Below are 23,228 nucleotides of genomic sequence, written 5' to 3'. Positions count from 1 at the left end.
CATTTTTTTAAATTGTACAATCTAAACCACTATTTTTACAATAGAAAACAATACTCTTGTAACTGACATGAATATCCACATTTTTAGGCATCGAAAACATTTCAGAAGGTTTGGTTGACCTCTCTTACTCCTGCAAGCAATACAAAGATTCTGGCATCCAAATAACAGATAACTTTTAAAACATACTTTCTACCAGAAAGACGTGTAACTCAAGAAAACTTTCATTTCTAACAACTATAAGATGTAAATTTAACCCGGAAGGGAAATATTACTAAATTTTTCCACAGGTGACAAATTAGAAATTCTTTAATAACTTTTCACTAAAAGCAAAGATCTGAATAATAAAACAGAAGGAACTAAACTTGAAAAGACCGTCAAAATTGTTTGCTTACTTGACTTCTCTAAAAAAATTCTGATTATGACAGATGCTTCTGTTATTGTCTAAAATAAAATAGCAATGAGGAGACAGACCAACAAATACTCTATTTCCAAAAGATGAGTTTAATTGCTTTCCTGCAAGTCTTAAGTTAAAAGAACTCCAAGCAGATAAACTGGTATTAGTAGACAGACTGGAAAATCCATTCTAGATTTTGAAGTAAATATAGCATATAAAGTAGGTTCTTACGTCTTGAATAAAAAAATGAAACATGGAAATTAGCAAGGACTGAAAGAAAGTAAACACAGGGAAAAAATATAAACAAATTTAAAAAATAGAAAAGACTTCAGTGCACTCATTTCTTACATGCAAGCACAGTCTTCAGGAGTTTTCATTTATATGAAGAATAAGTATACTAATACCCCCACTTCTGCTAATTAAGCAGGCTGCCCTTGAGCCAGGTTTGAGCCTTTGTGTGGAGGCACGTGACTTGGTTCTTCCAGCATGCTTTTATTCTGAGCCCCTCTCATGGAGATTTATGGCTGAATGTTCTCTTATATGCGTTGTTGCATAAAAATCCTTTTTTTTAAAAAAAAATCACCTTTATTTTGTTAAAAAATAAATCTTCTATGAATTGGAATATTAACAATAATCCAGGCTCATTTGCACGGTCTCCAAACAATTTAGAAAACAGCGAATGTTACTGCTATAGCTGTCATCAAAGCTTTAGGAATTGTTACATTTAACTAGAGAAATGACATTTGTTTATAGTACATAATTACAAATTTAGAGTATATAATTGCACATGCTAAAGTTTACTTTTTCATTCCATTCCACTAATCATAATGATGATTAATGATTGTTTAAATCAAGTTTTTGCCAATGAGTAGAAACTCTGGGACCAATTTCACCCTTATAAAGAGTAAATTCAATAAACGGGAAAACCCATCATAAATAGTTTCCATTGCTTTCCCCTCTTCACATAGTATCTAAAACGATAAGGAGTAAAAGAATAAGTATTTATGTACTTTTTTTTTGAATATACTTTCTCCAGACTCCTAAGTCTACTACTCCACTTATACTTCATGACATAATTGCTAGCCACCAGATTTATAGCCACCTGTCACTGAGTCTACAGCAGGGAAGAAAAGTGAACATTTAGTGCTGACAGAGGAATTTTTTTTTTTTTAATTTTTTTAAATTTTTTTTTAAAGATTTTATTTTTTCCTTTTTCTCCCCAAAGCCCCCCGGTACATAGTTGTGTATTCTTCGTTGTGGGTTCTTCTAGTTGTGGCATGTGGGACGCTGCCTCAGCGTGGTCTGATGAGCAGTGCCATGTCCGTGCCCAGGATTCGAACCAACGAAACACTGGGCCGCCTGCAGCGGAGCGCGCGAACTTAACCACTGGGCCACGGGGCCAGACCCCTGACAGAGGAATTTTTTGAATCATCTGCAAACCTGAGCTAAATAACAGCAAACCTGAGCTAAATAACAGGACTAAAGGACTATGCCCAGGGCCTTGAAATCAGGATGCTAAGTCATACTGCCCAAAGAGGCAATGATTCACTGTACAAATGTTTATTCTTTTAACGTACTTACGGTAGCCACATTTTTTACAGCCTGCTCGGACGCTGTCCTTGTTGCAACCTGAAATACAATGGAATAACATTTTAGGAGACATATAAACAGTAAAAACATAAAAAATTTCATCACATGATAAAGCTAAGAAAATCACTTGTAGAATTTATTTCTTAAAAAAGAATTCATCCCTGACCCAGCTTAGTAAGACTACTAATGATTATTACCAGAAATCATTGGCAAAGCCAATTTTTTCAAATTATTTCCTTTGACAAACACTTCAAGAACATAGTTTTCTCTAATTCAGCAGAAATGCAGCATTACAGTCAGGAGCTTAAACATTCCAGGAATTCTATAACACTGAAGAAGAAATTCCAGGGTACTTCAGCCTACTACTCAAATGTAAAGTAGTTAATTTACGAGATAGATAAGTGAACATTCAGGTTAACAAATGTTTTCCTGCTTTCCCTTAAAAGAAAAAAAATTCTGACTTCTTAAAGGAATTTGTGAAATTCCAGAAAAACACTTTAATGGCTAGGTATTATAAGAAACATCTCAATTTAGCATTCAAATTTTGACAAGAGAAAACAAACTAGTGACATATTCAGTCTGATCAATGTTTAGAGATATTTACAGTATCTCTGTGTAATTATTGGTATATGCAGGTAATGTTGAAGATAAAAATAACAGATGAAATAAAACTGATTTTTTTACAGTGATAAATATATATAACATACAAGTTACCATCTTAACCATTTTTAAGTGTACAATTTAGTGGCATTAAATACATTCACAGTGTTGTACAACCATCATCATTACTTATTTCCAAAACTTCTTCATCATTCTAAACAGTAATTGTACCCATTAAACAATAACTACCCATTGCTGCTTCCCTCTAGCCCCTAGTAATCTCTATTCTACTTTTTGTCTCTGAATTTACCTATTTTAGGTATCTCATAAAAGCGGAATCATACAATATTTGTTCTTTTGTATCTGGTTTATTTTACTTGGCATAATGTTTTCAAGGTTCATCCATATTGCAGCACATATCAGAATGTCATTCCTTTTCATGGCTGAATAATATTCCATCATATGTATACACACTTGAATCTGATTTTAACCTCCAATAAGGGTTCTCATCAACCAATCAGAGGACCCGTACAGTATCATACTATTTCCTTAATAAAGGACATCTGACTCCTAAAGCCCTCAAATGGAGCTATCATCCCAATTTAATAATAAATTAAAGTACATAGTGCAATACAACAGTGCTAATTTAAAAAGAAAGATCATTTCAAGCCATTTCTTTAAGCTTAAGAAGTCAAAACATTAGTCATTTTTTCTCTAATCCCAATTTTGCTTTAAAATATACATTATTGAATTGTTCTAATAAAAATATGGTCAGTTCTGCTGTAATACTTGTTTTAAAACATAAATTTGTTCCAATGCAATTGATGTAAGAGGGAACAACGTGAGCATAACGTGACTTTTGTCCATGAAAAACACTAGGAGAATGCAGAAAATTGCATCCAGTCGCTCTGAGTCTCATAGGAATATATAAAACACACACAGGGACACACCTCAAAATATTTCTAGCAACCTCAGTTCACCATGTATGCTGTGAGTGGCGCCCATCCACACCTAGTGGTACAACCTTCCATCTGATTTCTTATTATCACCTTCCCACCATTACTTCAGAACAATTCACAAGCTGCAATTCTTCTGAACTCCACTTCCACAGCAAATTGCAGGTCTTTTAAAAGGTATGGTGCCACATTTTTTGTAGTACTTATGTACCTTTTATCTACTTAACATGTGCAAAACTCTGCTGTTTTTATTAGGTTCCTATCATTTTTTATTTATCACTGATGAAGCTTGTTTTCTTTTCTTTTCTTTTTTTGGTGAGGAAGATTGGCTCTGAGCTAAGATCCATTGCCAATCTTCCTCTTTTTGCTTCAGGAAGATTGTCCCTGAGCTAACATCTGTGCCAGCCTTCCTCTATTTTGTGTGTGGGATGCCACCACAGCAGGGCTTGATGAGCAGTGTGGGGGTCCAGGCCAAGGATCTGAACCAGTGAACCCTGGGCCGCCGAAGTGGAGCATGCAAGCTTAACTGGGCCAGCCCCACTGATGAAGTTTTGAGTGTTGTTCCCCAATCTCATTTTTTCTCATAAACTTTGTGGTTTTTATTGCATAGTGTAGGAGTACATATGCTGCACTGTAGCAGGACTGTGAGATAAAATTGGATTAATAAAATCTGAGGCTCTTTCATTATGAAATAACTGCATGTTGAAAAAAGCTCAGAGAATTCGGGTCAATGTTAAGTATGTCTCCATAGAAACGTAGATGCTGAATAACACTGAACAAAACTGTACTAAATGCACTATTACCAATCCTACAACAAACTAAAAATGTTGTAACAGACAGATCTGAAATGATTTCATGTCATTATGTATTAGAAATTAACTCATTCGGGGCCAGCCCCATGGCTGAGTGGTTAAGTTCCTGCGCTCTGCTTGGGTGGCCCAGGGTTCGTCGGTTCGTATCCTTCTCATCAGGCAATGCTCTGGCAGCATCCCACATACAGAATAACTTACAACTAGAAATATACAACTATGTACTGGGGCTTTGGGGAGGGAAAAAATTGGCAACAGATGTTAGCTCAGGGCCAATCTTAAAAAAATAAATAAAAGAAATGAATTCACTTATGACTAAAGACATCAATAAAACCCATCATTCATGTATCTCGTATTTTTAGAATGAACAAAATATGAAACTTTTTCAGAGGTCATCTTCTTTAACAAAGTTGGAACTTTTACATGAAAGGGAAATATAACAAGAACTCTAAATAAAGTAACTCCATATCAGCTATTTCCTCACCAGCCTTTGGTCAAGTTAAGATTTCCAGCTTCATTTGTCTCTAATTTTCATGACAGTCTGCCCACCTGAATGCTTCTACCTGGGACTTTGAATGTGACGCAACTGACATCATCAATCTGAGATAAGCGACACCATGAAGTGGGGGTAGTTAATTCATTCTGCTGTCAGGGTCCAGCTTCTAGCAGCAGTGATGCCGCTGGCAGAAGCAGCCCCAACCAGGTCTGGGCCTGTGCAGGATCTTGGGTATGGATTCCCTTGGTCTTGCCTATTTTCTGAGACTTATTATCTAGCCTTTGCCTAGACTTTGTGAGTTCCCTCATATCTTTCTTTTTCTGCTTAAATTAACTAATCCGTTTCTGTTGTTTGGAACAAGAACTCTGCTGATACAATGGTACTTGAAATTCAAGTCAAACTGAATAGCAAGGCTATATTGTGAGGCCCTTACTTTGATGAGAAGTTATTCATTTCCCCATCTTAGGTTCCCACACTGTTCTCTGTTCCACTTCTCCTTAAACTTTGCTAAGGCTGTTCAGAGTAATAATGGAGTCTGCCTCCTTCAGAATGTTCCATTATAATTATGACCTACAATCCAAAAGCCATTAAATAAAAACTTACAAGTTTGACTACATTAAAAAATCTGAATGGCAAAGACCACCAAAAGTAAACTCAAAAGACATATGAAAACTTGGGAAAAAATATTTGCAATTCATAGCACCAACAAAGGGCAATTATTCCTACTGTATAAACTGCAGCAAATCATTTGGAAAAAGACAAAGAACCAATAGGAAAAAAAAAGGCAAAAGAGTTGAACAGAAAGTTCACAGAAAATAAAATAAAAACAACTTTGAAACATATGGAGAGATGCTCAGCCATATTCATAATAAGTGAAATGTACACTAAAATCTATACTGGGATTCCATTTTCACTTATCAGAACAATAAAGACTGAAAAGGTTAAAGAGGGTGTGGGGGACATTCTCCCATACGTTGCTAGTGGGAGTGTAAATCAGAACCATCTCTATGGAAAGCAAGCTGACAAACTATGAGAATTATAAATGTACATACTCCTTCAACCCAGCACTTCCATATCTGGCAATTAATCCTCTCAATTTACTTGCACAAATGCATACTAATTTATGTACAAAGTTATTCACTGTAGCTTTGTTTGTAATAGTAAAAGAGTAGAAATAATTTAGATATAAATAAATTATGGTATGAAAGAATGAGGATGGTCTTAATGATATGTGATAATCTCTAAGACATATTATAAAGAGAAAAAAGCAAGGTGTAGAACAGTGCTTACGGTATGTTGCCATTTGTACAAAGCAATGGAGAGTTTATCTATACAATACAGCTTATATTTAGATTTTATTGATTGATAGGGATATGAAAGAAATATCTCTATAAGGATACAAATTGGTTACCTAAAGAAAGGAGAACTGAGTCGGGGGGAGAAAAGGCGAGAGACAGGTCACTATACACATTCGGTACCATTATAATTTGAAATCTGAATGGGTTAGCATCTCAAAAATCAAATTAAAAAACCTCCCTCCAACAAACGAAACCCCAACACTAAGAAGAGTTTCTGTCATGCAAGCGTTGTTTGACAAAAGGCAATGATTGCACTTGTAAATTTTTCAGGGAGCCTCCACTGCATATTCTCAATAAAATTTTATTAACTGATGGATTTAGGAATAAATTTTAGAGATCTTCATTTTAGAGTTTCTTAAACATTAATAAGGGCTTATTCTGAATCTAGAATTCTGTTGAGCAACTTGAGTGGTAGTGAAGGGCACAGGCAATTAGGCTGCTCCTTCACCTCCCAGTAACTTAGAGCAGAGAATGCCAGTTTCTCTGGATTTCAGACCATGCCAGGTAATTGTGTATACAACTCAGTGCTTAGCATGGGGTAGAGTTGCTAGGAGGTCCTTGACAATTATTTGTTACTTTGAGGTTATAAACTTAAGAAAATATTTCTGCAGTTGGGATCAGCAACTTCTGTAGCTCCCAGTTGCCAGCTGTGAAACTAGATAGTGTCTGCAGTGTCACTGGCCCATCTGAGGCATGACAGGCACTAGAAGAAAAGGAATAAAAGTAAGAAGGATAATAGAAATCAAAATAATGGTTGCTGGGCAAAGAAAGCGGGAAATGACAGAGGGGTGATAGAAATATTCAAAATCATGATCCTAATGACAGGTGGAGATATATATATATAAAATTCTTCGAGCTGTACCTTTGTGATTTGTACATTTTATTTTAATGTATGTAAATTAAACCTTAGTAAAGTAGTTCACACAAAAGGAAAAAAAAAAGTAAAGTCAGGCAAAGAAGGAAGAGAAAAGAGAAAGGTTAGAGAAGACCAGAAAGCAGCAACAAAAATAAAAAGAATGAGAAAATGTGAGAAAGGGATGGAGTGTCCCTGACAGTTGCCTCAGGTTGTTCAGTGGCCCCCAGCAAGCCATCATATTGACCTCAATTTATTTTCTTGAAATTTCATATCACCTATGTTTCCAAAGTCAACAATTTAGTCACTGGGAACTTTAATAGAAATGCTTGTATCTTAATATTTCTCTCTTACTATTTTAGATTTTGAGTAAGTAAAGTTTTCTTTATATTAAAATATCTTCTATAATCATTTGAATTTAAAAGCAAACAACTTAAGTAACAAAGTTCTCTTTCTATTGAGTAATTAGCAGTTGCAATCACCTCTGTCCATTCTTTTTATTTTTTAACTTGATTTGAATCAATTAGATTAGATTAGATTCCTTTTCTGTTTTATAACAATTTAAGTTTTTACATTTGGTTACTCCATTATAGGTCTAGTTATCGTAATTTGGGGATCCTTAAAGATAACTTCAATTTCTTCCGCTTTTAAAATTCAAACTGTGGCTAGATTTTATACCACATAGGTGCTAGTATCTATATAATATGTATGTGTTCTGCTAAAGTTGAATGCAAAGTAATACTCCAAGTATTTAAACTTTTCTACTGCTTTATATTAAGAATTTACAGATATAATCCTTTTTTAGGGACCCTCAAATAATTGTACTGACGGCAAAGTAGAAAGAACAGCAGAAATTATTCTTTGTGAATTACAAAAAAAAAAAAAAATAGGTTAACTGAGTTCCTTGATGCAAATATTTTGACAGAGCAGCTGTCCTCACCTTCAGTTAAAAATGCCTTCATAATCATTTGATGCTCAAAAGGAGAGACAAAAGTAAACCAAAGAGTGGTTTATCTTAAACTACTGACATAAAAGAGCTAATATTTAATAAATGTATAAAATGCTTTTGTCCACTTGCCTCATAAAATACAAATAATCTGTGAAGAAAAAAAGCTATAGGTATTACCAGTTTAAAATAGAAGAGACACGCAGAAGTTTAACTTATTATCTAATAAACAGAATCAAGATGGCTATCTAGTTTAGTCTGTTTACTTTAGTACCAGATTCTGCTCAGCAGCAATTCTAGTGATCACCCAAATAAATATTATTTACCGATTATGGGCACAACTCTGAAATGGATGTTAGAGAAGCCACAAAGACAAATAAAGCGAAGTTCCTACACTAAAGGAAACTACAATATACTAGGTTATCATGGGTAATGCACCCACAGCTGTGAACACGCTAGAAAAGACACATGACTCTACTAATAAGCAGGAAGACCTGGCAGGCTGACAGATCAGGGAAGCTTCCCATAGGCAGACACAGACAGTGGAGGAGGGACAGTGATAGCAAAAGCATGTAGTTAGAAAAAGCCCATGAGAGGTTCTAGGCACAGTTGGCCAATTCAGAAGATGGTAGAATGCATGAGAAAAGTGGTGGGAGGAAAGGGTAGCAAGAGCGATGTGGCCGTGCTTAGGACTGCACACTTCATTCTTGCAGCGATGCGGAGCTTTGCATTACAGCAGGTTAGAAGTGAAAGAAAGCTTAGTCATCAGCTCCTTCACTACAGAGACAAGGAAACTAGGTCTCAGAAAGGTTAAGTTGCTTGAAGAGAAATACAAAATTCACAGATATGGGTCAAGAACTAAGTTCCCACCTCCCAGGAATGACAGGGTCAGAAATACGATTCAGGAAAATTATTTCAGGAGCAATGTGCACCACAGACTAGAGAGAAAACAAATTACCTATAGTGTAGTCTAGGAGTGAAAAGAAATTGGATGTGATGTAATTTAGAATTCTTCTATTACTAAGATGCTATTATAATGTGTTTTAAGAATTTGACTCACTTTGATATGCTGGATGTAATGTTAATTTGGCTATATAAAAATCCCTATCTTAGCTATATAGATTTCACTGAAGGAGAGAAAAACAAATAGAGTTGTTGTGCCAACCACATCAGTAATTTACATTGCCACTTGTGCCAGGTCAACTCTTCACGGGCAATGCTGAATCATTAACAGGAATGTCAGAACTAATTTCAATAACTGTGAATGAGAAAGGCAGTATCAAAAAGAAAGTAAACTTCACTGAAACCTATGTTTAAACATTATTTCTTCAATGACAACTAAGAGTCCCTGATTTCCCTAAGAGAGTGCACATTTCATTATGTTATCGACATAAAAGTGGAAGCTGACAAACAATGCTGCAGAAAAGCAGCTCTAGACGGTGACCATAAAATAGACAAGGCTGATTTTTGTTTGTGGAAAGCAGCCTTATTTCTTTTAGTCATTCCCTGTAATAATCACCAGCAGGACCACCCAAGAAATGCCATGCTGAATCCATATGAGCATTAGACCTAAAAATAAAAGAGCATAACATAATACTTGTGCTTTTTGATAGTTATTTCAAAATGTTTCTGATGGAGCCCTATCTTCCTTTAATACACTGCCTGGATCGATCATCCAAGAAATTATCTTGACATTTTCTATATCTATATTTTCTAATGGCACTTGCATTGTACTTTTACAGTGCCATCACATCTATTATCTCAACTTTTTCTGGGTTTAAACAGTTTATCTATGTCTTGCCATCTACCTTAATGGCACAATTTAAGATTATTACACTTTGAAGCATTATTTTGAGTTGAAAGAAGGTTACCATAACTATAACACTGGTCTAAGTTTAAGGGAATTTCAATAAGGTCTTTAAAAAAATCACTTTTATCCTTTTTCTTAAGCAGCACATTCTCACTAGTAGACAAAGTCTTAGGAGGGCACAGACTGTGACACTGTGTCCCCTAGAGTGCCTATACCATGGAGGTGTTCAAAATGCTCAAGTAATGAAACCAACAGTGACAGCAGGCCAACTTGGATGCAGCTGTGTGATGCAAAGATCACCAGGGCTGATGCGGCCTATCGGGATGCCTAGGCAATCCACTGTGCAGGCTGGCCTTTCTCTACGGCCGTTTCCATGTTGATTTTCTCCAGGCTTCAGCCACAGACCTTCTGTTCACACTCTACACGCTCTACCAAAGGACTCCACTCCCACAGCCTTAACTCCTATTACATGTGTGGATAACACCAAATTGTCGACTTTGGCTTCTTTCCTAAGCTACAAATTTTATCTCTTACTGTCTATTAGATTTTTCCATTTCTATGTCTGACTATCCCTCAACACAAGCCCCAACAAAAGTCACCATCATCCCCCTAAAAGCTGCTCCTTCTCAGATGTTATCTATATGAGTAAATAGCCCCACCCAATTGCCTAACAATGTAACCCAGGTAATACCTCGTTTCCTCTAGTATCCACCTATATTGACTCAATCACAGATTCCTAGTGATTCTATCACCAAAAATATATCTCCAATCCATCTGCTTCTCCTTTCTTCCTGAGACTGTACCTGGGGTATCACCGTAACTTACCAGAATTACTCCTAACTGGTGACTTTGCATCCAGACTACCTCCCCTCCAATCTACTGTGCAGCCAGAATGATCTTCCCAAAATGTGAATCTGTTTAAAATCCCTTAAATGACTTCCCATGGTCCTTAGGAAAATGACCAAACTCTTTCTCATGGCTTACAAGGTCCTTTAAGAGCTGGAAATTACCTTGTAAATTAGACTACAACAGGGCAAAATGGATAAGCACGTGGGCTCTAGAGGAGCCAGACCCACCTGTCACTTAATGGCTGTCTCAATAGGCAAGTTACTTGCTTTTTCTGACCCACAGTATCTTCATCTGTATGATGGAAATATTAATAACTATCTCACAGTGTGGGTGTGCATATTAAACGAAACAAAATACAATGCTTGATACAGTGTCTGACACATAGTAAATGCTTAATAAATACTAGCCACTGTTAGTCTCTCTCTAGTTAATTTCTCATTTCTCTCCCATTTGTATTCTGAGTTCCATCCATAGGAACATCTTTCATTTCCTTTTCTCACACATTTCCTCTTCCTTTAGGTATCCAGTTCCTCTCGCTGCAACTTCCCCTCTCAACCCTCCCACGCCCCTTGCAATTCTTCAAGTCTCCTCCTAGAATGTCACATCCTCTGGAAAGTTCTTCTGGCTCCTCCTTGTCTCCTGTTAGACGCCCTTACTACCTGCTCCTGAAAGCTTTGTGTTTTCCCTGCTATACACTTGTCTGACTTTCTGGTACTTTCTCCTTACAGCGAAATTGTAAATTCTCTGTGAAGAGCAACTGGTTTGCTCACCACTGTATCCCTAACCCCTAGCACAGTGCCTAGCACACAGTAGGCACTTAATACAGATTGTTAAGGTATGAATGAGTGTATCTTTCCTCTCTCACAATCCCCCCGTGCTCCTCCCCAAACTGTAGTTGGTAGAAAAGTACAACCCTCTCATAACAGCTATCTGTAAAATAGGGTTCAAAAAAGGCTGCCACAGAACAAATGTGCTTAAATAATACTGGCAAGGGCAGGTTAAAACAAAATTAGAGCTTCTAACCACAGCACTTCTGGGTCTTTTCTATACTAAAGTGCATTGTGAATCTCCAAGTTGTGTGTAGGGGGAGGGAGTGTTTGAAGGGGGGGGGGGGGGGCGTCGTATATTTCTCAAAATATCTCCTGCAACCAGCGTTCTGCAAAACACATCGTGGCAACGCTGGCTTAAGGAGATGCCCTCCCACCGAACCCCCAGAGCTTCCAAGTAAGCTGGTGGTTGTGAACGGGAAATTTCTGAAACGCTTATTTAGCAGGGTTCACTGTTTTTAGGTCAGTACCCACCGGACCCAGAATCTGAGAGCTGGGAGGAACCACAGACAAAAATCAACAAATCTCCATTTACAGATGCAGAAACTGAGGCCAAGAAGGGCAAAGCGACCGGTCCACGGCCACACAACAGGAAGAGAGAGAAGCAGAACCCCAGACCGCCCATTTCGTCCCTGCGACGTTCGCGATAAACAACGCCTCTGGCTACTTGGGTCCGCCATGTGTTCCCACTTCAAATTTTATTTTCCAGCCATACTAAAATTAAAGTCAGTTATTCTCAGCCACCCTCCCCCTAGGCCCACAGTTACTGCCTCTCCCGCCCCTCCGCATCCCACCCTCCCTCCGCCACCGTACACTTTCCCTGTAATCCATCCAGGGAAGTGGAGCTGGGCTGGGGCAGGGGGAGATAGTTTCTTTCCTTCAGAGTTTATTTCTGCAGTGTAAACTTTTTTATGTAAACCAAACGAACCTGTTAATTTTAACGCCTCCGCCTAAATCGCGAAGGGCGCCCCTCCTTACACCAGCGCACCCCACCCGTATATCCTACCCGCTCCCTTCCTCGCCCAGACCCCGGGGCCCTGCCGTTGGTCTTCACCTGGGACTGCCATGGTGCTGTAAAAGGGGTCGCAGAAGCCCTCGGATTTCGAGAGCGCCCTCGCTTCCCGCCGGCCGCAAGGACAACGCGCAGCTGGGGTGGCCTCTTCCTGCCACCCAAGCCGCGGCACCTAGGTGACAGTCCTGGAAGGCCCTCTAAGCCTCCGGCGATAGCGGAACCAAGTAGCAGCCGATGCAGTTTCCGGGGGAGTCATATTGCAGCTCACTCATGGTCCGAACCATTACTGCCAGCTTCGGGGGGTAAATGAGACCTGCACACGCGTGCAGTGAAGTAAACGCCACCAAGACTTACGTATTGTTCTTTTTAAAATCGCAATACGAATTAAATTAGTCTATAGGGGCTTAATAATCTTTTCTCCTTCCCTGGAGGCTAATAGAATCCCCCTTCTCAGGGTTAGCGGTGCTCGGGTCCGGGAGCAACATGGCGGCGTCCGTGAGGGGCTAGCTTTGGGAAAATACAGTGTTTCGTGTCGCTGTCTTACGGGATATTGACAGACTGGAGCTTTCTGCGACCACCCGACTTAAGGAAGCGTGTACTGATAGGTGAACAGCTTTAGTGACCGGCCGTCCGCTCTCATCGCCAGTTGAGAGCAGAGGCTTGAGGACTGACCAGCATGAGCAACATCTACATCCAGGAGCCTCCCACCAACGGGAAGGTGAGAGCCTTGTCTAGGGTACCTGGGCTCCCCAAAGTGATACCTCACTGATTAAGGGAGTTCTGGGGTCTTAGGGTTCCAAGAGATCACAAGAAGTCTTGGCTTTTCCCCTGCCTCTGAACACGATTGCATCGAAACCATCTATTGGCACTTCTCAGCGTACACTTGAGAAAGTCCTCATGTGGAGATTTCTCCATCTACCAGCCAGCTGACCCTATGTCTTGCTTTAACTTAACCCATGCAGGCGTTTTCTGGAGTCTTAGATAAAAACTTGAGTACATTTTAAAATCTGACATAGTTTTTACTTACCGTGGAGATCGCTCTTTCTCCATTTATTGAACGCCTGCTAGGCACCGGGCACTCTGTTAGGTGCTGGCGACACCAATATGGATGGATATGGTCTAGTTGTTGCCCTACAAGAGCTTATGGTTTAGTTGGGAGGCAGGCAGGCAGGTAAAGAAAAACTTTATGATATGTCTGACAGGCGTGCTTATGGAGAGAGGAGCATATTGCCATGGACGTACTGAGAAGTGAGCAACTGCGAAAGCAGGGGAAACTTCATGCTGGTCTTAAAACATGAGATGATTGCTAGAGAAGATGGGAATGGGAAATGTTCCCACATTAGAATGGGAGAATGATTTCCTGATGTGTTTTATAGGCAATACGAAGCAGAGAAGTAATAGAATGAATATCACCTAAATTCTTGAACTGAGACCTAGTCTATATCACATATGAAACATGATGAGCCGGCATAATGGAGAAAATAGTGAGACTGAAAGTATATAGTTGAATTAGGATAAATTAAATTTACATCAGATACAATTCTGTTGCATGACTGTATTATAAATTATTTATGTAATCTTTTATTGATTGACATATGATAATATAATGAGGGAAATTTGAAAAAAATGCTGTAATTGATATCACCAGCAAAAATTTCAGTGGGTATTTTGGGCAGAGCAATTCTTTAAATTTTTTGTTGTTTGAACTTCTCCCCGTTGCTCACCTTTACCCAGAATACCTACCTCTTCATATTTCCAATGTTTTTTGAGAGTGGTATCACCCCCAGCTGATAAACTCTGGTAGAGGTTGAATACATTGCCCATCCTAGGCTTCACACTTGCTGTTCTTTTCTCTAGTATACTCTTTGCCCTGCTCAAATGACACCTTAGCAAAAAGGCATTTCCTATCTACACTCTGTGAAACAGCAAACATCATTCATATCCTGCATCACAGCATTCCCTGCCTCCATAAACTCTCTTTAGTTTTTTTCTATAATACTTATTATTTATTGTTTATTGTATCCCCCATAGAATGCAAGCACTATGAGGGCAGAGACAAACCTAGAATGGTGCTTGACACATTGTAGGAGGAGTTCAAATCTGTACTAAATGAATGGGTGAATTAATACTATATTTCTTAACTTCTGAGAAGTATTAAATATCAGTGAGTTTGGGGTTATACTGTTGCTGGTCAAGGGTAGACTTAATTGCTTTACTCTAGAGGAAGATTTGACATGGTCATAAACATAAAAACGTTTAACAAAGATACATGCCTGAACAGGAGATCTTTCAGTCAACAAGTATTTATTGAGCACCTAGCAAATGCTAGACTCTATGCTAGGTATTAGGGGTCCAATGGAAAGAAAAGCCAGCATTGTCTGTATTATCATGGAGTCAGTTGAGTGAAATGTATGTGGACCAAATAATCATGCAAATAAGTATATGCAAAATGTGATAAATACTGTCCTTCTTCTAAACAGAATTGGGCTGAGGGAGAATGTAGTCTGTTTTCCTTCAAACACAATTTGGGACTTTTTCTAGCATAAGGCTGATTGAAGACATTAAACCTTAAAAGTTCTGTACCATAGAGAGTATGGCAAGAATTTTGGTCTGGAAAGAACTTAAAGCAGATATAATAAGCTTGCTCAATGAGTATTAGTTTAGTACCTGTAGTGTCTAATGCTGCATTGGGTACTGAAAGGATACAGAGATATTCAGAATAAATAGGACAAAATTCCTCCCTTCAAAGAGCATGGTATCACAGGGGAAAGGTGGGGTGGGGGTGGGCACAAAGGATGAAGGGGTGCACCTACAACACTACTGACAAACAATAATGCGCAACTGAAATTTCACAAGATTGTAACCTATCATTAACTCAATAAAAATTAAAAAAAAAAAAGCATGATATCAACTTGGGAAGTGATTGACATATTACACCAGTGGTTAACCCTGACAATTATCTGTAAATGTTTTGCTGTTATGCTATAACTCTGGCCTCTGAAGATGAGGCACAGAAATGTAGCACTTGATAGAAATTTCCTTATCCATTGGAGGTGAAATTTCCACATATTATGATCATTTAATCTCAATTGTATATTAATATCTATTTATTCCTAAGAAACATTTTATTATCAAAGTACTGTCTTATTTGGGAGCTTTAAGAAAAGGAGCCACTGACGTCTGACCAAGAGGTGATGGCCAAAGGAGGAGCGAGCCATGTGCCTTCTTTGTTTTATTCAGTAGCTTATCACTGGAAAGATTAAGAAACTGTGGTAGACAAGGTGGCCCAACCATGTATGCATTCTTTGTACTAGATGTAGGTTATGTGTGGCCAAAAAAAATTACAATACTAGCTACTATTTTTTGAGCATTTCCTATTTGTCAGGTGCTATTCTAAACAGTCTATATAAAAACTCATTTTGGTTGTAAACTATCATAATCTTAATAAAAAGTTTAAAAAAAAACAAAAACTCATTTTGTCCTCACAACAATACTATGAGGATATTTTTATGCCTGTTTTTAGATAAGGAAATCGAGTCACGAAAGTGTTAGATATCATACCCAAGGTAACGAAGCTGTCTTACTCTTCGTAAGTGAAAGGGTCAGTATTTGAATTTGAGCAGCCTGACTCCAGAGTCTAGAGGGAGGGATGATGTGCATTAGTTTGTTCTTTAGGACAGTGATTTCTATATGAGTGAGTGCACACTTGAGGGAGTGTGCAAAATCATACTCGTGATACAGGGAGAAAATCTACATACTTCTGTTTGTATTTATTTTCCCCTTTATTTGTTTAAATGCAACATTTTATATATAAAAAGGAACATAAATTCAGTTACTCATTCAGTCACTTTTTATATATCATGATGTATTTTTTCCTAATGCCTTGTTAAATGGATTTATATTTCATGGTATCTAGATTAACTAAACTAACCCTCACAAGTTTCATATTGAAGATAATATTAATAAGGTACATATAAGCAAACCATAAGAAAATGGTAGAGCTGATGCCTCAACGTGAGAATTCTGTCAAAAATGAGAAATTATTATGAAAATGTTTTGAATATGGATTTCTATTTATTGTTGTTAATGATGAACTTTGTCTTCAATGTATATTGTGTTTTGACATATTCATCAGTAAGAATACAAAGCCATTCTGATTTTCAGGACATTTGAAAACCTAAGTGTATGGAACAGGAAGATGGACCTCTACAATTTGAAAGCAACATTATGCTAAGTGAACGAAGCCAGACACACAGGGCCACACATTGTATGATTTCATTTATATGAAATGTTCAGTAGGCAAATCCATAGAGACAGAAAGTAGATTAGTGGTTGCCAGGGACTAGGAGTAGCAGGAAATGGGGAGTGACTGCTAATGAGTACAGGGTTTCTTTTTGGGATGATGAAATGCTCTGGAATTAGATAGTCATGGTGGTTGCATAACTCTCTGGATTATGCTAAAAACCACTTTAAAAGGGTGAATTATTTGGTATGTGAATTATATCTCAATAAATCTGTTATTTAAAAAAAGTTCATTGTACTCTTAGTAAAGAAAATAGAATTATTTTAAAATAGTGTTTCTATGTAATCCTTTAAAATTTTTATTTTGTGTGATCTTTTATAATGTAATACTAGAGTAATATAGTACTACATGTATTTAAATATGCATATTTTGGGGCTGTGTGCTCTAAGTCCTTACCTCCCATCTCACCCACCTTCTCTTCTCTGCTAGTAGGGATTCACACTTACAAAAAGTTTGGAGATCACTCCTTTAGAGTTGCAAGGAAGAGAAGACATGTATAGGCTCCCTGTAACAATAGTGCTTTATTTCAAATATCCAAGGGGATAATGAGGTAGGACAGGACATTGTTTTTTAGATATACTGTACTTTTAAGCTTGGGATGTACATCAGATCTCATGGGAAATCAGAAGGTGTTACACGGTGTCATTCTAGATACTCAGCTTCTCAGTTTGCATCCCAAATGTATACTTCCTGGGAGAATGAGAATGCAATTGGGTTGATTTGTCACCATCCCATATGGAGTATCTCTTTTGGGTATTTTTTCATGCCAAGCCGAGTTAGAAGGCCTTGCTGATATCTAGCTAATATATGATTGCTTTTGACTTAGGCACTGTTCTCTACTCAAGTCAGTTGTAACCAGGGTAACCTGGGGATTTCTTCTGAGACATGTGGCAGGGCCCTAGACCTTGATGGACTGTTTTTTCCAGTACAGTATGGGATTTATGGAGAACTTTGTGGATGCGGCGTGGTGGTCTAGAAAAAGCATGGGCTTTGCAGCCAGACAGCCTTTGGCTTAAGTCGTTCACTGTGAGACCTTAGAAAAAGTTACTTTATCTGAGTCTCTGTTTCTTTATTAAGTAAAATGGGAGTAATGATACCTGCTTTGTAGTTGAGGATTAAATGAGGTAAGATATGGGAAGTACCTGGCACAGAAGTTGACACATGGAAGGCACTCAACAAATGTTCCATTCTTTTTATAAAGGAAATGTAATGGATTGAGAAAATCATGCACGTTTGCATTTCAGCTTCTATATAAAATTTCTTGAAAGGTTAAGGAAACCATTTTAAAAGCTACCACAGTATAGATATTTTCACTTCCCCCAGCCCAAATATAAGTATTTTCGCCTCCTTCTCCCCTACTAGCCAGCCCTGGTGGTCTAGTGGTTAAGATTCAAAGCTCTCACCTCCGAGGTTCGATTCCTGGGCAGGGAACCATGCCACTCGTCTGTCGGTTGTCACATTGTGGCAGCTGCTTGTTGTTGTGGTGCTGAAAGCTATGCCGCTGGTATTTCAAAGACCAGCAGCTTTACCTGTGGTGGACTGTTTTCAGCTGAGCTTCCAGACTAAGACAGACTAGAAAGAAGGACCTGGTCACTCACTTCCAAAAAGTTGGCCATGGAAACTGTAAATAGCAGGGGAGCATTGTCTGAGCTAGCGCTGGAAGGTGAGAGGGTGGCGCAAAAAGACCGGGCAGGGTTCTGCTGTGCTGTCCACAGGGTCACTAGGAGTTGGAATTCACTTGATGGCACTCTCAACCACCACCCCCATGGTCATTGAAAAATAGTTGTAAGAGAACTGTGTAGCCAATAAAAGACCATAAAGATATAATAAATTCATCAGTATGTTGTATAAACTATGGCAGTATAATCTGGGCTTCTGAAACAGAAATTGAAAGGCAATTGTAGCAAAAGTGCACTGGTGAGGAGGGAGTAGAGAGAAATGCTATTCCTGCTTCGCTGTTAACAAGCTTTCTGACTCTCGGCAATTTACAGCTTCTCTGGGGCATCCATGCAAGATGAGGGCTTCACTGAATGGTTTTTACTTCTTTTCAGTTCCAAATAATTAGGTAAAGGAGTTTTAGAAAATAAAAAGTGTGACGTTTCAATGATACTGACTTCTCATGGGAATTGGTCTCGTGTTTTTAAATAGTCACACTGCGTACTCTTTATTTGCAAGAACATTCTAAATGATTTTTATGGTCACAAATCATTGACCATTGATCATGAATTGACACTGATCTGCTCTGGTACACTGAGAGGAAGAAAGTGTTACTAGAGAAGTTAGATTCTAGGTGTGCCAGTGTTCAAATTTAGAGCCTAACTTTCTTTTTGGTTATTTGTGGTTATTAATAAGATAGTTATAAGTTGTGGGCTCAGTAGGGGTTCTGGTTGTTGTAAGATGGCTGGTTACACCAAGGAGTAACTGCCTTCCTGAGCTGGTGGAAAGGAGGCTATCAAAGGAGTCCATTTACTGTTGATGATGGTTTTAAGACATACCATTTTGTAATATATAACCCAGAATTAGATTAAGAATGTTCCTTTGTAAACTAGGAATGGCATGATTTTGAATGTGAAAGTAGAGTGTTTATATGTAAAAGGGTAATTTTAAAATTGTCTTATACTGTCACAATTTTGTGGCTTATTCTTTAATTTCTTAATTTGCTATACCAATTTTATTGGAATAAATGCCATGGGAAACTTTCTTGATTAAAACAAGTTTAAATTGTTGATTTAAAAATTTTTTTTTGTGATTAAGAAGTTATATGCTATTTTTAAAAAATTTTTTCTGAAAATGGTATTTGAAAGATAGAATTATACAATGACTGAATGTACTGAATATTTGAAATATTTTGAGTATAATAACTAAAGCCAAGCCAAGTTTCTAATTTTTATTTTGCAATTGAAAACTCATTAGTGAATGCTTCAAGTTGAGCAGCCATTCAACTGATTATCAAGCAAAATGGTAGTTTAATATAATGATGCTATACTTTTTCTACAGGTTTTATTGAAAACTACAGCTGGAGATATTGACATAGAGTTGTGGTCCAAAGAAGCTCCTAAAGCTTGCAGGAATTTCATTCAGCTTTGTTTGGAAGGTAATCATAACTCTTGAGTTCTATTCTGTAGGAGAAATGTTGTTAACTTAAAAATGAATTGCAGTGTATTTTTCCACAATATTGAAGACAAGTATTAAACAGTGGTAATGAATGATGAGAGTTGCATGAGTGATGTAGTGTTGAGCTATGTGTCAGGAAGTGGACAGAGGAGATAAAAATTTTCCCCCAAGTAAATCTGTTTATCTTTCACAGAGAAATTTGTCTCACCAAATAATACTTTGATCTTTTTTGGTCTCCTTGGCTATTTTCCACTTCTTTCTTTCATCCTCTAAATATTGGTATTCCCTGAGATTGCCTCTAGTTCTCTATTTTCTTTATTCTTCAGTTATTACCTCCATCCAAATGACCATCAAATTTAGAATTTCAGCCATTTTTTCTCTTCTCAGCTCTCATTTACATATCTAATTGCCTAGTGGACTTTTCTGTACAAGTCTTCCACTGTCAGCTACAACTAAACCAATGTAAAACCAAATTTACCAATTTCTTCCCCAGACTGCCTTGACTTTTACCTACATGATTGTAATTGCCTTTTACCTAGTCTTCCTCTCTCATCTTTAATCGCTTTATCCTCTTCTTTATTCATCTGGTAGTTGAATCCTCAGGCAGCTTGACTTCCTAGCTTTCTGACTTACGTTTCCTGGAACTAAATAACCACATGGTTTCAGTTGACTGTTATCTTTTTCTCCTGAGCAGTTCCTTCCCATTTCCACTTTAAGACATATCCTCATACCATCTTCTTATCTGCAATCTCCTCATATTCTCAGGCTCTTTTTGGAATACATTTTCTTCCCTTTGTACTGTTCAAGTCTACCCACTTTTTAATGTCTATTCAAAATTCCACTTTCTCCAGGAAGCCTTGCATCCAGCATTTAGTGATGTTATTGTCGATGTCTCTAGTATTTTTTTACATTTGCATCGTAAAGTGACTATTCTTCTTTTTAACAAACTTTACAAAATTATACATCCACTGGAGCATTTCCCTCTTCAGAATATTCCTTTATAGAACTAAACATTCCAAACATTTTTGTAACTTGTTGACTTTTAGAATACATTGCATGTGGTTTTGAATATCTCCAGTGGTGGCAAATCATTGTCTCTCTAAATTCTATCTGATATTTAGAGACAGACAAGGTTAATCAAGGTGTCAGAAAACAGTGTTTGAGTCAAAAGCAGGGTGTGAAAGAGAACCCAAAATAACCAGTAGTAGGGTACAATGAGAGCTCTCCAAGTAGATAATTAGACAAATAGATAATTACCAGGGGACAATTTAAAGAATAAAAATACCCAGACCGAAAAAAAAATTGCCAAAAAGGAAAAAGAGAAGAGACATCTGCAAAGACCATTATTAATAATTGCTATGACAGGCAGGAAGGAAATTGAGTCAGACAGGTAGTTCAGTCAGAGAAGCCTCAATTAACTGTCAACAGAGCCGAGAAACAAAGAAAGTAGACATGGAAAAGTTGGACTTGTTTCTGGAAAGAAGTTTTGGGGAATCAAAAGCTCAAATTTTACAGGAGAAGGTAAAAGTACAAAAACATTAGAAAGAATGAATGGTAAATTACAATCCATGACCAGGTGAATGGAAGAAACAGAAACCATCTGGATATAATATGATGATGCAGAAGAAATAAGGTTCTTAAGTTAGATGATGATGAAAACTTAATGACAACAACAAAAAACTATTCCCCTATTTATAAGAACACAAGGAGAAAGAAAGAAAATAGGAAAATAAGAAAAAAATCTAGAGCAATTCTCTTAACTGAACAGGTGAGAGAGAATTGTTATTGCAAAGGCTAACAAGAATCCTGAGAAGACTAATTTAAATAAAGATACTTCTAAATAAATAAATTCAAGGTTTTAAAAATATAATTCAGAAAAGTCCATTTTATCTCTAATTCTATGATGTAAGTGTCATAATATTTCTAGATTTTGTAACATTCATACCAATTATTTATTTTTTTTAATTCATGGTTTCCAGAATTAAAAAGCAGATGAATAAAAATAAGGAAATGGGAGCACAGCCTCGGATATGGCTCTCAACTAAAGTGATGTTCACAGTTGAAGAGAAGTTCTTTGTCTTTTTTTTTTCAGCTTTGTGGAGATATGATTGACAAATAAAAATTGTATATATTTAAGTTGTACAACATGATTTTTTTAAAGGTGTACAAAGTAGTTTAATATACGTATACATTGTGAAATGATTACCACAATCAAGTTAAGGAACTTATCTGTCACTTCACGTAGTTAGTTACCTTTTGTGTGTGTGTGTGTGTGTGTGTGTGTGTGTGTGTGTTGAGAAGATTTGAGATCTACTCTGAGCAAATTTCAAGTATACAATAGAGTATTATCAGTAATAATCACCATGCTGTGTGTTGAATTCCCAGAACTTATTCTTCTTATAATTGAAAGCTATACCTTTTAATCAAGATCTCCCATACCCCCCTACTCCCTGGGAACCACCATTCCACTCTCTGGTTCTATGAGTTCAACTTTTTTACATTCCACATGTAAGTGAGATCATACAGTATTTGTCTCTCTGTGTCGGGGGCAGGTTTTTAGTTTTTCTGAAAAGATCTACAGTTACACAGACTTAGTCTTGGATTTCAAGTCTTTGCAGGATAGTTAGGTGAACATTTAAAAATAACTGAAAAGTTTAAGATTGTAAGTTCAAAAAGATATAAAGAAGGAAAGGGAAGCTTGTTAGCTTTGATAATTTTATCAGTTCCTCTGAAGTATGAGGAAGGGGTAAAATTGTAGGTCTGCAAAACAAAGTGGAGAACAGAAAGAGAAGTAAATAAGAAAATTAGATTTTTTTATATTTTCTGTGACTACTAATGTCTTTATTTCTATTTTACCTCAGCTTCATCTCTTCAGGGTCCATGCTTCAACAGTTATCTTTTATCCCCTACTTCCTTTAACAATATAATGTCTTTAGAAGAGACAAACTTATAAGGTGATAAGTTAAAAGAAATATCTTTACAAAACTAAAATATTTGCTTAAAAGAAAGTAGGCTAAAATAAATGGAACAGATTACAAAAGGAGTTTTAGATAAAAAGTTATTGATAATATTTACAAAATTAAACACAAAATCACAATATTCTAGAAGAAGAAACATATAAATGATTTAAAAATGCAAACATAAATTCCTATATATACTTGGGCAGAAATATAATTAGTCAAAAATATATCATGATACCCTTACATTGTACAGCCAAAAATAAAAACTGTAGTGACAAATACCAGAACCACAGCAGCCAGATAGAAACTTCATTTCATATTTGAGGAATATGTAGATTTCTTTTTTCAATA

The 23,228-nt window shown here is 37.1% G+C and overlaps 2 protein-coding genes across 2 annotated transcripts in view; one reads left to right on the top strand and one right to left on the bottom strand.

Moving 5' to 3' along the window:
- The window catches only part of SREK1IP1 (SREK1 interacting protein 1), a 50,657-nt gene extending 37,961 nt beyond the window's left edge, over positions 1–12,696 (bottom strand). Inside the window, exons 1-2 of the mRNA XM_046672332.1 lie at positions 12,543–12,696; positions 1,976–2,023 (exon numbers count right to left, since the gene is read on the bottom strand). Coding sequence (XP_046528288.1) covers positions 1,976–2,023; positions 12,543–12,555 — 61 coding nt within the window. The 5' untranslated portion in view covers positions 12,556–12,696. The remainder of the gene's footprint in view (positions 1–1,975; positions 2,024–12,542) is intronic.
- A 223-nt stretch (positions 12,697–12,919) lies between these two features.
- The window catches only part of CWC27 (CWC27 spliceosome associated cyclophilin), a 220,497-nt gene continuing 210,188 nt past the window's right edge, over positions 12,920–23,228 (top strand). The window contains exons 1-2 of the mRNA XM_046672058.1: positions 12,920–13,218; positions 19,801–19,897. Of these exons, the coding sequence (XP_046528014.1) occupies positions 13,177–13,218; positions 19,801–19,897 (139 nt within the window). The 5' untranslated portion in view covers positions 12,920–13,176. The remainder of the gene's footprint in view (positions 13,219–19,800; positions 19,898–23,228) is intronic.

The sequence above is a fragment of the Equus quagga genome, chromosome 9 (genome assembly GCF_021613505.1).
Source record: "Equus quagga isolate Etosha38 chromosome 9, UCLA_HA_Equagga_1.0, whole genome shotgun sequence".
NCBI classification, from domain to species: domain Eukaryota; kingdom Metazoa; phylum Chordata; class Mammalia; order Perissodactyla; family Equidae; genus Equus; species Equus quagga.
This window is presented reverse-complemented; position numbering and strand designations above follow the sequence as displayed.